The sequence below is a fragment of the Cnephaeus nilssonii genome (genome assembly GCF_951640355.1).
Source record: "Cnephaeus nilssonii genome assembly, chromosome: 15".
Lineage (NCBI taxonomy): Eukaryota > Metazoa > Chordata > Mammalia > Chiroptera > Vespertilionidae > Cnephaeus > Cnephaeus nilssonii.
The window spans coordinates 30,947,507-30,961,245 of record NC_137086.1 but is presented as its reverse complement, the minus strand read 5'-3'; the positions used below and the strand labels follow the sequence as shown (position 1 = coordinate 30,961,245).

General features: G+C 34.2%; 1 protein-coding gene across 2 annotated transcripts in view; it reads left to right on the top strand.

The window, feature by feature from the left end:
* Positions 1-13,700, top strand: part of PPP4R3B (protein phosphatase 4 regulatory subunit 3B) — a 49,893-nt gene extending 36,193 nt beyond the window's left edge. Inside the window, exons 12-16 of one of the 2 annotated variants that reach the window (XM_079791544.1) lie at positions 564-733; positions 2,611-2,750; positions 3,095-3,258; positions 5,071-5,273; positions 9,405-13,700. In XM_079791544.1, coding sequence (XP_079647670.1) covers positions 564-733; positions 2,611-2,750; positions 3,095-3,258; positions 5,071-5,273; positions 9,405-9,500 — 773 coding nt within the window. In that variant the 3' untranslated portion in view covers positions 9,501-13,700. Of the gene's footprint in view, positions 1-563; positions 734-2,610; positions 2,751-3,073; positions 3,259-5,070; positions 5,274-9,404 lie in introns of both variants that reach the window. The other variant, XM_079791543.1, reaches the window with a different exon arrangement.
* Positions 13,701-13,739: the final 39 nt, after the last annotated feature.

Here is a 13,739-nt window from a genome sequence, read left to right as displayed (position 1 = left end):
GAACAAAATGTTTATATATTTTAATATGTCCTTTTAAATTTTAATTTAACATATAGCTTCCAGATTTCTTTCCCAAAGAATAAAGCACTTGATATTCTTCTAGCACTTGAAGTTACTGGTTTTTTAAATATTATCAAACTAATGATGGAAAATGTAGTATTCACTTTGTGTATTAATTTACATTTTTCGTGACAAAATTTTTTTATTTTTTAGTGCTTTTGTATTTTCTCTGTTATACCCACACTGTTCTGAGTATTACCAACATTTGTGTTTTGAGGTTTTCGTGTATTTTTTAATCTCTTTACTATGGAGCTACCTGCCTGGGTAGTTTATTTATCTTCCAATAGCCAATTATGGGGGGTGGGGGGGTTATTAGCTCTGGCTACTAATTTGTACAGGTTTTGAATGATCTTTCCCTATTTTTTTCAAAGCCCAATATTTTTTAGTGCACAATTTTGCTTTTTATTCTAGAAGACTATATACATTATTTTACTTAAAAATACTTGTATAATGATTAATATTAGTAAGACCATTGACTTATTCCCTGTCTTATTTTTAATTAGGTGCTCTTCGTTTTATGCGGCGGATAATTGGCCTTAAAGATGAATTTTATAATCGTTACATCACGAAGGGAAATCTTTTTGAGCCAGTTATAAATGCTCTTCTGGATAATGGAACTCGGTACAATTTGTTAAATTCAGCTGTTATTGAGTTATTTGAATTTATAAGAGTGGTAAGTTTATATTAAAGAATTCTTAGTAAAGTAGAATAATTATATATTTAGTGATGTTAATATTTTTAAATTGTGAAATTTAGCATAGTCTTTGAAGCCATATTTATTATATAATCTTCTTAGTTCCATTTTTATTTTCCAGGTGTTTCAGGGTGAAATTTGGCATATGTGGACATTTCAGTCAAGCATGCCATTCATGTGATCTCTTTCATCAATTGTAGGGGTCATGATAAAAATGAATAGAAAGATTGAAAATAATTTGTTGGACACTCATATGAGATGCATAAAAATAGGATATTATGGAGTTTTAAGTTGAAGAGATCAGGGAGTTAGATGGATTACTCCAACTGCCTTATTTTACAGATGAGGGACTTGAGATGCCCAACATAATTAAGTGACCTATTCAAGAGCATCCATTTGGTTAAGAGCACAGTCAGGGTTTGAAGTTATGTTACAACTCAATTTCAGACAACAAAATATTTGTGATACCAACACGGATAGTGGCCACATGGTTAGAAAGAACTTGAAAAAAGAAAGTCAAAGCTAGAAATTCATTTTCTAGTTTTGATTCTGACGAATCAGATTTCTAGTGATGACATGGTATTTGAGCAAATGGATTATTTTTCTAATATTGGTCACTTGCCAAGAGTATGATACTCAAAAGGATGAAGAGGATAGAACTACTACTTTTAGCCTTTAGAAAAGAGGAAATATAGGTGTTTTTTGTTTTGTTTGTTATTGTTTTTGTTATTTTTCTAAAAATATTGTTAACTAGCTCCAATTCACCAAGTATCTGAACCCAGCTTCACAGTACACTTTCTAATGAATCAGAGATTAACTTTTACATTTTTTTCCTTTGAAATTTTTAATGGGATACTAATAAATCATAGGGTTGACAAACCCATTCCTATTCCTGTGGTTGATTTTGTCTTTCTGAAAATACAAATGGTTGATAAATGTACATTGAATCCTAAAATTTATCTTTTTGTTGAGTGTACAACACAGACCATTTTACCTAGATTTCTAATTTTTCTTCTTTGAATTTTTTTTTTTTTTTTTTGAGCTGTCCAGGAAAACTCGTGTAAAGACTTAAAATCCTTTATGCAGTCAGATTATGGTAGATCATTTAAAGAAGTGGCCTGTGTGTTTCTTATTATAGTATTAATGTCCTGAATCACAATTTTAATTATTTTAAATAATGAGCCTGCTTTGTACCCATTCATTGCAATGATCATTTAGAATGGTTCATTTGGAATTTAGAAATTGTCACTACCAGTTTATTTCACGTATATTATACCATTGGAAGGAAGACTGGGAATAAACTAGTATTCAAGTTAATAGTTTATCCAATCTGTATAGGTAATGTAGTCTGAGGTATCTTACGAGTATATTTTAGGTAAGGCTTATCCATTTTCATAGATAGGGTATCATGTTAAATGAGAAGTCCTTAAGTAATACCTAACATTTATTGAAAATGTAATTTCAAAATTTGCTCTTGATCAGGCCATTCAACTTCTCTCAGAGCCTCAACTTTCCTTTTCTATAAAATCGGTATAATAAAGCTTATTATGTGAAAGTGCTTTTTAAATTGCAGAGTGCTACGTAAGTGTGAAAAATGAACAGAAGGCATATATTAAACCCATTTACTTTTGAAATGTTCTTTATAATCCCCCAGAAGGGCTCCAGTGAATTGCTTCTCCTTTTTTCCAAGTTTTCTGTGGAGTCCTGGCTCATGTATAAAGAAACTAGAACATTTATTTTTGGAAGGTGATTTTGAAAAACCTTTTTTGATCAGTTTTGGAATTTTTAAAATTTTTAAGTCTTTCTCATAACAAGCATTGTATTATATTTGAAATCTAAATTTTGTGCTTATACAGGAAGATATCAAGTCTCTTACTTCACATATAGTTGAAAATTTTTATAAAGCACTTGAATCGATTGAATATGTTCAGACATTCAAAGGATTGAAGACTAAATATGAGCAAGAAAAAGACAGACAAAATCAGAAACTAAACAGGTATTGTTTAAGTATATTGCATTTATAGCATATAAATTTATGTCCAAAATCTTACATAGTTGGATTTGAAATTTACCCAGGAATTTTCTTTCCATCATTAGATAGGACAGGATTATATGTAGGAGGGTAGATATCCTCCCTATCCCAAATTTTTTATATGAAAAATTACTGCTCCATATTGTAACTCAAGATAAATTTTAATTAATAAATATTAACCAACTAAAGTTATTTCAGCTCCTCTAGATTATACATAATTATTATCAATTTTAATCATATCATGAATTTTAAGTCATTACTCAGTATTTATGGTATGTTTCTTACAGTGTACCATCTATATTGCGTAGTAACAGATTTCGCAGAGATGCAAAAGCCTTGGAAGAGGATGAAGAAATGTGGTTTAATGAAGATGAAGAGGAGGAAGGAAAAACAGTTGTGGCACCAGCGGAAAAATCTAAGCCAGAAGATGATTTTCCAGATAGTTATGAAAAATTTATGGAGACTAAGAAAGGTATTAAAATTTTGAATTTTTAAATAGTGCACCCTCTTATAACTAATACAAAAATTATTCATTTGCTTGTAAAAGTCTGTCCTTGTGTATAAAGCATAAAAGACAGTTTATGCTGAATCACAGTTTTCAAATTATGCACTTTTTCTAAATTTGGGATATCTTTTGATGTTTTGAAGCTTGCCATTTTACGATAGTCTTTATTTGCTATTTAGAAATTGCATTGCCTACTTATGCTTTGCCTTCTGTGAACAGTCTTGGCTTCTTTTCTATTCTGAATCTCCAATAATAACAGACACCATATAGATCCATAGAAACTTTCCAGAGCTCTCCACCTTTTACTGCCAAGGAAACTAAGCTTGAAGTCACTTTGCTCTTTGAAATTTTAAAATCATTATAAAAGTTTCTTTTTATTTACTTTTTTTATTGTGGTGACATTGGTTAATAAAATTATATAGCTTTCAGGTGTACAGTTCTATAATACATCATCTGTATGTTGCATTATGTGTTCACCACCCCAAGTCAAGTCTCCTTCCATCACCATTTATCTCCTCTATACCCTCTTCTACCTCCCCCCACGCAAGTTTCATAAAGATACAATATCAAGAGAAATAAAAGTAAAATTTCCAATTTTTCCAAAGAATTAATCACTTTAATTCTCTGTCCTGAGAAATTACCATTATTGGAGTACTGTCCTGCATATGTCATCTAAATGTTTAATAAAAATTTATATCTTGAAAAGGAAAAAGCATTTTCTAGACTTTATATAAGTTTGTGATTTTGAATGTGAGATTTCTAAGTATTTGTTAGGTTTCACTGAGTTATTACATTTTTCCCTGAAATTTGCTCTCAGCCTCATTCATTTTCCACTCATTAATACCTTAAGTTCCATTTATTTTAGGTTGCAGGGGCAAATAGCCTATTAAAATGTCCTAAGGAATAGGCACCTTTTAGTAGCCAGATTCTTCTACCTTTACTCATTATAGGCACTGTGCTGACTGACTACTGCCAAAAGAGGCAATGAGGCAAAACTTGAAGTACTATGTCCAGTTAAGAATCCTGTATAATAAAGGCTAATATGCAAATTGTCCCCTCAACTGGGAGTTCACCCAGGGGGGCAGCCAGCCGCCCACAGCTCCTCCCCCAACTGGTCCCACCCACCCCCCCCATCGGCCCCCATACACACACACACACCCTGATCGGGGGTGGGGCTGGCCATCCATCCAACTGCAGTCCCTACCCCCAGCCAGCCCGTCCCAATCGGCCCCGATTGGGGTGGGTCAGCCAGATCCCACCTGTGCATGAATTCTTGCCCTGGGCCTCTAGTCATATATAAAAAATATAGTAGCAACTAGGTGTTAAAGGATGGTAGACACCTATCTCATAAAAGAAACCCACACAGGAACCTAGTATAGTCAGGAAATAAAAGACTGATAGACATGATCATATCATTTTCTTTAGGCATTTGAAATACTAACTTGTGGGAAAGATTATTATGTATTTACAATAGAAGTATAGAGTCAGTGGAAGCTGCAGTGAGACAAAGAGTCAGACAATTAATGAGTCCTTGGAAGTGTCCTGGATCCGGCTGTGTAGAATTCTAGCATAGGATGGCTGATTTGTTATATGATTCTTAAGGTCCTTTCTAATCCTGAGATTTCTAAGATTCCAACTATACATATCATACTCTTCTACTCTTTTAGCTCTTATAAAGCAAAGACAGTGTTTTCTAAGTTTTTAAATTACTGTTCTTTTGGGATGCTTTGACTTAGCAATATTTACTGATATAGGTTCAAAATTTTACTTTTGTTTTAGCAAAAGAAAGTGAAGACAAGGAAAACCTTCCAAAAAGGACATCTTCTGGTGGCTTCAAATTTACTTTCTCCCACTCGGCCAGTGCTGCTAATGGTGCCAACAGTACAAACAGTAAATCTGTAATGGCACAGGCACCACCAGCAAGTTCCAATGGATCCTCTTCCAAAACGGCAACCTTGCCTTCATCAGTAACGGCCACCAAGGTATGTGAACCTTCTCTGCACATAAACTTTTCTTTTTTTCATCTGTAAAAAATTATATTTACTGAAGAAAATTTGGATAATAAAAATAATCTCAAAGAAGAAAATGTTGCACAAGTCATCAGATAATATGACTGCTAACATGTGATTGATTTTTCTTTAGGTATGTGGGTTTCTTTATCTGACCTATACTAGTAATTGAGGTCTTTCTATAAACAGTTTTCTATCCTGATTTTATGTCTTTACTGTAATAATTTGTTATTAAAACATTGTTGATGACTGTAAAATTTCATTTTACTTATCTGTATCATAATATTTGTAAGCATCCCCTCCCTCCAGTAATATTTCAGATATCTGTTCATAGTCTTGCCTTTTAAAAGTTAGCTTATGTTTTCTTGATATGAATGAATCTTTAGTTAAGGATATTACCTTTTGTCATTAACATAGCAAATGTATTTCCCGTTGGTAACTTTTTTTTTTAAATATATTTTATTGATTTTTTACAGAGAGGAAGAGAGAGGGATAGAGAGTTAGAAACATCGATGAGAGAGAAACATCGATCAGCTGCCTCTTGCACACCCCCTACTGGGGATGTGCCCACAACCAAGGTACATGCCCTTGACCGGAATCGAACCTGGGACCTTTCAGTCACAGGCCGACGCTCTGTCCACTGAGCCAAACCGGTTTCGGCCCGTTGGTTACTTTTTTTATGAACAAGTTTAAATTGTATATGAAACTTTTTTCTTTTATTTACATTTTTATTATATGTAACCATCCTTTTCCCCAAAATGGAGTAGCTTACAATAAAAAGGCATAAACCAGGGCAACTGTTAGTAAAAGGGTAAAAGGACAAGAAGTGGGAAATGCCATAGTAGAAAACCTAAATGAAGTGATGCTTTTTGTTTTGAACACAAAGTACAGGTCTCAGGTATTTGTACTTTGTGTTCAAAGTACAAACTAGAATCCTTATTCAGTATTAGAGTGAGGTGTGCTCTTGAATTTTATTCACAGAAGTAGCATTTTTAATGGAATTCTGCTTTTGAAACACATTTTATGATTTTTTTTTACTAGAAATTTTAAAATTAGTTTTCACTCTTTGATAGGACAATTTAGTATAATATTGTGACACTGTATTAAGGATATTTACTGTGGAGTTACATTGTTTGGGTTCAACTCTTGGCTCTGCCTTTTACTAGCCGTTTGATCTTAAGTTATTTAACCTCTCCAGGCCAATGAGAAGAACCTATTGATACGGACTTCATATAAAGAATTACAGCAAGTGCTCTGCTTTTTCCAGGGAGTGTTATATGTAGTTTTGGTTTGGTTTTTTACTGGATTAACTAGTCTACTCTACTTGGCAAGTAGAAACTTACCTGTTGGTGTTCTGAGAGCCTAGAGAGGAAAGAGAGCTTAGAGTGAGGGTGGGGTATCTCTGCTCAGTATACAAAATTTAAATTCTTCCATTTTCAACCTGGTGCTTTACCCTTGCCCTTTCCTGTGCCTGCAGTGCAGAGCCTTTCTGGTTCATTCTCTTTGTAGTTGGTGGTGATGGGAGAGCAGAAGTCTCCTGGAGAAGGGGGGATGCAGGTGAGGGAATGAATGGATTGTAGAATTGAGGACTCAGTTGTCTGTTTTAATGACATCACTTAACTGTCTTCCCTGCTTTCCCCCGTGTTTTGGTGCCTTTACTTCCTACTTCTTTCTTGGGTTAAGTCAAATCATATCTTTCTTGACATTCTCCTCTGTTAAAAATGAGTTATTAACTCTTGCCTCTGATTTCTCTTTCCCAAAAATGCCTTGATAGCTTTTATCTGTTTTCTCCTTTCCTGCATCATCTTTGTTAAAATATACTTTTTCAAATTTATTTTGTATTTGTGTGTGGTGATATTTTGTTGTTGTTGTTTCCTTTTTTAATTACTTTTATTTTCCTGAGATTTCAGGAAACAATGGAAGTAAATGCATTTATCAGTCTTCTAGCAACTTAGCTTGACCTCTCCTCTAATTATACAAATGTAATACTTTTTAAAAGTTAGCACTAAAAAGAAAAAAGTAGATGAATTTTATTTATCAATACAGATGCAAAAATCCTTAACAATTTAACATATCCATATGATATTCCATATACAAAGATTATTCTCAATTTCATTAATAAATGAGGAAAGCTGTTGTCAGAAACACAATTTTTTAAAGATAATACGATAGTCTTGGAAAGCAATCTAAATGTTCAGCAGGGAATATTCACACCATGGAATACTAGGTTTTAAAGGAATGAAATAGAGCTTTGTCTACTAATATCAAAAGCTTTCCACAATGTATTTTCAAGTGAATACAATTACACAAGGGTAGACATAATTGCTGTCTGATATTTGTTTAAAAATAGCACATGTATAGCTGTATATTAAAATCTGTAATTCATCCAATTCTTCAGAGTATGCATTTTGGATTACAGGCTTTTTACTTCCAGTATTTCACATTTTGTATTTTTATTTGTTTTTCAGTAAAATGAGATTTTTAAAAAGTGTATATGAATTTGTTTATGGTGTGTGTGTGTAGATAAGCGATACAACTGAAAATTAAATTTTGTAGCTGTGTTTTAGATAGAATATTAATCTTAAGCAAATAAATTTTCTTTATTTTTTTTAAATTCTATTTATTGAGTTTTAGAGAAAGAGAAGGAGGGAGAGAAACATCGATTTGTTGTTCCACTATTTATGCATTTATTTATGCTTCTTGTATGTGCCCTGATCAGGGATTGAACCCGCAAGCAACTTTGGCATATCGGGATGACGGTCTAACCAACTGAGCTACTCAGCCAGGGTTGGGGGGAACATTTTAAATGTTAACCATTTGGATCTGAAAAGTTTGTACATTATGATATATAATCCTAAGCATAATTAAAACTTGCCTTGATAAGTTGCTGTCATTTTTGTGAATAATCGACTGTTGTCTTTTTTTATGCTGTAATTGTTTTCTACTTCCTCCTGTCCAATTTGACTTAGAAACCAAATAAACAAATAATAATGATGTCAGTAACAGCATCTAATATCAATTATTGAACTAACTATATAATAAGCACTGTGCCAAGGACTTTACATGTTTTGTTTTCAAAATAGTTCAATAAGGTCTAAGTGCTACTATTATACTAATTTCATAAATAAGGAATCTGAAGCATAAAAATCACTTGCCCCCAAGGTCATGTACCTAAAAAGTGGTGGCATTGGAATTTGAAGTCAGGTAGTCAGACTACAATCAATATATTCTTAACAATTTAGCAATACTACTTCTTGCTTATAAAACTTGTGTGTTAAGCTGAAAATGAAGCAGAATGATTCTCACGTTTTATTTAGTTCACAGACGTTCAGATAACCATTTCTAGCTGCTCCCAGGCCTTTGTTGATTAATATTACAGTGTTTCAGTTATATTCTGGTAAAGTGTTAATGCCAGATACCTAGATTCTTTAGGGATGACAGTACTTAGTGTTTGAAATAAATACAGTGCTTACAATTGCCCCTTTAACCTGTAGGACATGTGTATAAGTTTCATGTGATTCATTTAAAATGAAAGCAAAACAGAGGACATATAATTTTCTGGGTAAAGTGTCCAGGCCTTTTGATAGGACTTTCAAAGGGGTTCATTACTCATAAAAGGTCAAGCACCTGAATTACCTCATTCTTACTTTTCTTTTGTTTAGAAAGAGGTAGCCCTAAAATTTTTATTCATTAGTGTCTAGGAACCATTTCATGTGTTTATTATTGTCAGCCATTTGAAATCACTGTACTTAGTGATAAAATATATAATGAGTAACAGACTCAGAAGAGACTTCTTGTCACTGACTGGCTATTTTCATTTAAAATTAGAGAAATGAACTAGTTTCCTCTCCAGGGTCCTTCCAGCTCCAAATGTCATGATTCTTTGTCCAGCCCTACTATTTGGAAATATTTTTCCACAGTGAAATTTTGCTGAATTGAATTGTGAGGTATCATTAAAAATTCAAAAGAAATAGAAAAGTTGAGGATAATTGAGAGTGCCACCATTTATTACTAAGTGTTCATCATTTCAGGCAGTTCTTTTACCAAATTCAGTATATCTAATTAAGTTACATGTTTTTAAAAAAATTTTTTATTCTCCAATAGGGAAGTTTGGTTGGTTTAGTGGATTATCCAGATGATGAAGAGGAAGATGAAGAAGAAGAAACATCTCCCAGGAAAAGACCTCGCCTTGGCTCATAAAATATTTACTGGGGACCTTCAACATGTGGTCTCACTAAAATGCTGCAACTGTTAATGAGCTGAAAATCTGAATCAGAAAGCTTTCTCACTTGAACTTACAAAAATACAAGGAGTAGCAACAGACATTCGGTATATCAGCAAGGAGAGTTTACTTCTGTAAAAAAAAAACAGGCTTCCCAGGAATTTGATCGCTTGCTAGTAATTAAGGGGTTTGCCTTATAGGCTGACAAAAAAAAAAAAGGTTAATAGCCAGAACCTGGGAGATAGCTTCTCAGCAAGGAAGCTCTCAGGTTTGGGGATGGTTTGCGGGGCGGGACAAGGTTGATAAAATAATATTAATACAGGGTTGCTCCAGGGGGGTATCGATGTAGAAACAATTATAAAACTTCATTTGAAAACCCAACTTGTATAATGGTGCTGGCCATGTTCTTTTAATCAGTTGCCTCTTTTTAAAAGAAATTTTTATGGAAAACAGATTCAACTATCATTTAAAAAAAAAATGAAGCTGTTGAGACCATTTCTTTGAAGATTTAACAGAAATTCAGCCTGTCCATGTAGTTGGAGGGAAGTACACCCTGTATTACAGCACATGTTGAGTTTTCTACACCAGGAATTTTCATATGTATTTTGATGAAAACAAGCTGGATTCAAAATGGACAGTTTTGTTAATGTAACTTGAAAATCAGCACTTTCGGAGATAACAGATGCCAAGAATCAGTACAATAGTATTCCAAAATGATTTTCTCCGGAAATGGAAGTAGATTGAACAAAATGTTTTCAACTGCCTACCAGTACAGTCTTTTGTGGAAGACACTTTGAAGTTACTTTCTGCTTTGTTAGTACATGGTCTCTCCAGAGCTGCAGGCAATTTTTAAAGTGTAATTTATAAAGACTGACATACAAAGAACAGTGCTGAATTAAGCAGAACTTAATTATCTAGAGACCATTTTGATCCAAGAAGTTACTTCATTGTCAGAGTCAGTATGCAGCACATGAAGCTTTTCCATAAACAAACAAGGGTGTAATATGAAAGCTGCTTTTTTTAAAAGAGTAAAAGCACATTCCATGTACGTAAATGATTTTAAAATAAGTTGAGGCAAACAGTTAAGAGGTTTTTATTTTTAGAACAAGCAAGTTAACTGTAAATATTTTAATGTTAGTTTGCTCATTTATGATCTGAGATAATGCTGAGGAAAAACATCCCCCAAACTACAATTTAATGCATTGGGGGGAAAATTAAAAATAGCAATTCCAGCTGCAATCTTCAGGTCACCTCTGTAATGTGTTATGGGTCCATTTTTCTTGGAATAGTTTAAACTAAAGCAGTTTTCCCTGTTTTGGAGATTTTGTAGTTAATTTTAATTTTGGCTATTGTTTGGAAAAGATGGGCTGTCTGTGTAGATATGAAGTATAGTTTTTCCATAAAACAGATGTTTATTTTGTATTAAAAATACCACTGTACTTGTTTTACACCATTTGTATACATGTGGTGATATTAATGCTGAACTGTACAATTCAGGAATTAAAATGTGACCCTGTAATTCTATGATTGTTGTTTTTGTTTGATTTGTTGTAAATATAAGTTAACTCCATTTGAGATATGTCCATTTTACAATTATCTTTTGAAAGGCAATAAATTATCCATATTTATTATAAACCACTAGGTCACACACCAGTCTGAATGAAAGAATTCTAAACAAACAAGGGTCAGCTGCACTTTAAATATCACCAACTCTACTTATAGAAGGTGTGCCTTGGGCAAATAAAGTCCCAGCACCAACGCATCACAACACGGGGCTATTACAAAATCCTTCTTTGATTATAGGTACACATAATGAAAAAGACCTTCCACCTCATAAGGCAAGTGACTTAAGATCATTTAAACCATGATCAGTTACATTACCATATGAATGCATTTTCTTTCAAACAAATTTACACTTGACTTTTCCTGATTAAGTAATTTTAAGTTCCAATAGGAAGTATTATCTTTATAGCTTATGAAGAGTTTAATTTTCCTTTCTGAAGAACTGCCATGAGTCGTAAACATTTAAATCATCGTCATAAAAACCTTTTCTTGTAGCACAAATGTGAATTTTTTTAAATTACAGGTTAACACTTTCCTTGGTTCATATGCTCATCCACAATGATATGAGAACAAGACTTAAAACAGCCCTTAAAAGAATAACTGTTAAGATACATGTTAGCTGCTCTTAAATGATTACCCTCAGGCAGATCAGGGTTTGTCTACCATTTCACTCAGTGAAGCAAGCCAGAGCCCACTTTTGTATGCACAGCCTGAGGTTCTCTTAAAATTATATCTGTAAATATGTATCAAAAAACTATTTTTAATAAAAAAAATTACATGAAACAGATTTCTGTGTTTTAATCACTAGTTTTTCCTCCTGTCCACTAAGTGATAAAAATGTAACAAATATAATTTAATACTGGTTTTCTCTGCAGGTTGAAGGTTTGTAACTAAACTAATTTTGTTATCCCTTTTTAAAAGTTTATGACTGTAGATTCAAAGCAATAAAATGGAGTTTTAAGTCAAACCTCAGGAGTGGCCCATAAGAAGCAAAATGGGCTGTTTGTGGGATGACACAACACGGGAAGTTTCTGAAAGAAAAATCTCTCTTCTACACAGTCCCCAACTTATGGTGGTTCAGCGTTTACTTTATGATGGTGCAGAAGTGATAAGCATTCAGTGTAAACCATACCTCAAATTTTGAATTTCGATCTTTTCCTGGGCTAGTGCCAGGTAGGTATGATAGATAGTGCCATGATGTAAGGCAAGCTGCAGCTCCCAGTCAGCCATGCAATCACAAGGATAAGCAATACTACACTGTACTGTATTTTATGTTTTCACATCCCATAATGTTTACAAAACACCCATCTGGCCCTAGCCGGTTTGGCTCAGTGGATAGAGGATCGGCCTGCAGACCAAAGGTCACATACCTTGGTTGCAGGCTCCTCCCTGGCCCGGGCCCTGGTCAGGTGCGTGCAGGAGGCAACCAATCAATGTGTTTCTCTCATGGATGTTTCTCTGTCTTTTCCTCTCTTCCACTGTATAAAAAATAAAAACACCTATCTGTGTCTCATGCTTCTGGTGAGAAGCAGAGGAAAGCAATACTCTTAACATGAAACTTAAGATAATTGCCCAACTGTAGTATAAGTGTTCTGAACACATGTAAGGCAGGCAGGGCTAGGCTATGATGTTCAGTAGGTTAGATATATTAAACACATTTTCAACTTACCATATTTTCAACCGGGGTATCAGGATGTAACCCCATTGTAAGTAAAGGAGCACCTGTACTCTGGTTATGTTTAAGCAAACAGACTACAGAAAACCATCAAGGATCCCTTCACATACAAAAGATCTACACTCATGACAGCATTCCCCTTCATGGGCTCAGTTGATTGTTCCTGATATCTGTTTTAATAGTAGCTTTTCTAGAAAGAGTATTTTTAAGACACACACACACACACCACCTCATCTATTTTCCAAGTCCTGTTTGCTCCTGCCTCAAATGCAAGATGCTAAACTCTATCTTACCACTGTCCAAGATAACTACTCTTATCATTGAATTACCTTAAACCTAGTATACCCACAGCTACACTAACACCAGACTCACCCAATAGTATCCACACAGCAGCTACACATCTTTTTTAAAATGAACATTATGATCATGTAACTTCTCTGCTATAAAACTTTTCAGTGACCTCCAGTGCCATAAGATTAAAATCCTCACGTTGTCTGCAAGGGCCTGCAAATCAGTATCCCACCTATCTCCAATTTCATGTTAACCCTCTCCATTCTATGTATACTCCAACCATTGCGACGGCTCCTCAGTATGTGCTTTATTACTTCCTGCTGCAGGACCTGAGTGGGTTTTTCCCACCTTTCTCCCTGCCTTCCTTTCAATCATCTTTCCAAACATTGCTTTCTCAAGGAGGCATGCAAGCCCTGCTTATCCCAGTGCACTTCTTCCTTCTAACACTTTGCTCTCTAGGCCTTCTTCACTAGCCCCATAAAGGCAGAGACCCTGTGGATCTAGTTAACTACTGTACCCTTAGTACTTAGCACAATGCTTAGCAGAAACAATAGGTAACCAAGTTTGAACGAATGAACACACTATCAATTAGTTTTCTATACCTTCTCTCCAAGAAATTATTCAGAAATTTATATTAAACTGGTCAGCATAAGTAGCTGCCTTCTCCAACTGCCCTTTACCTTAAATG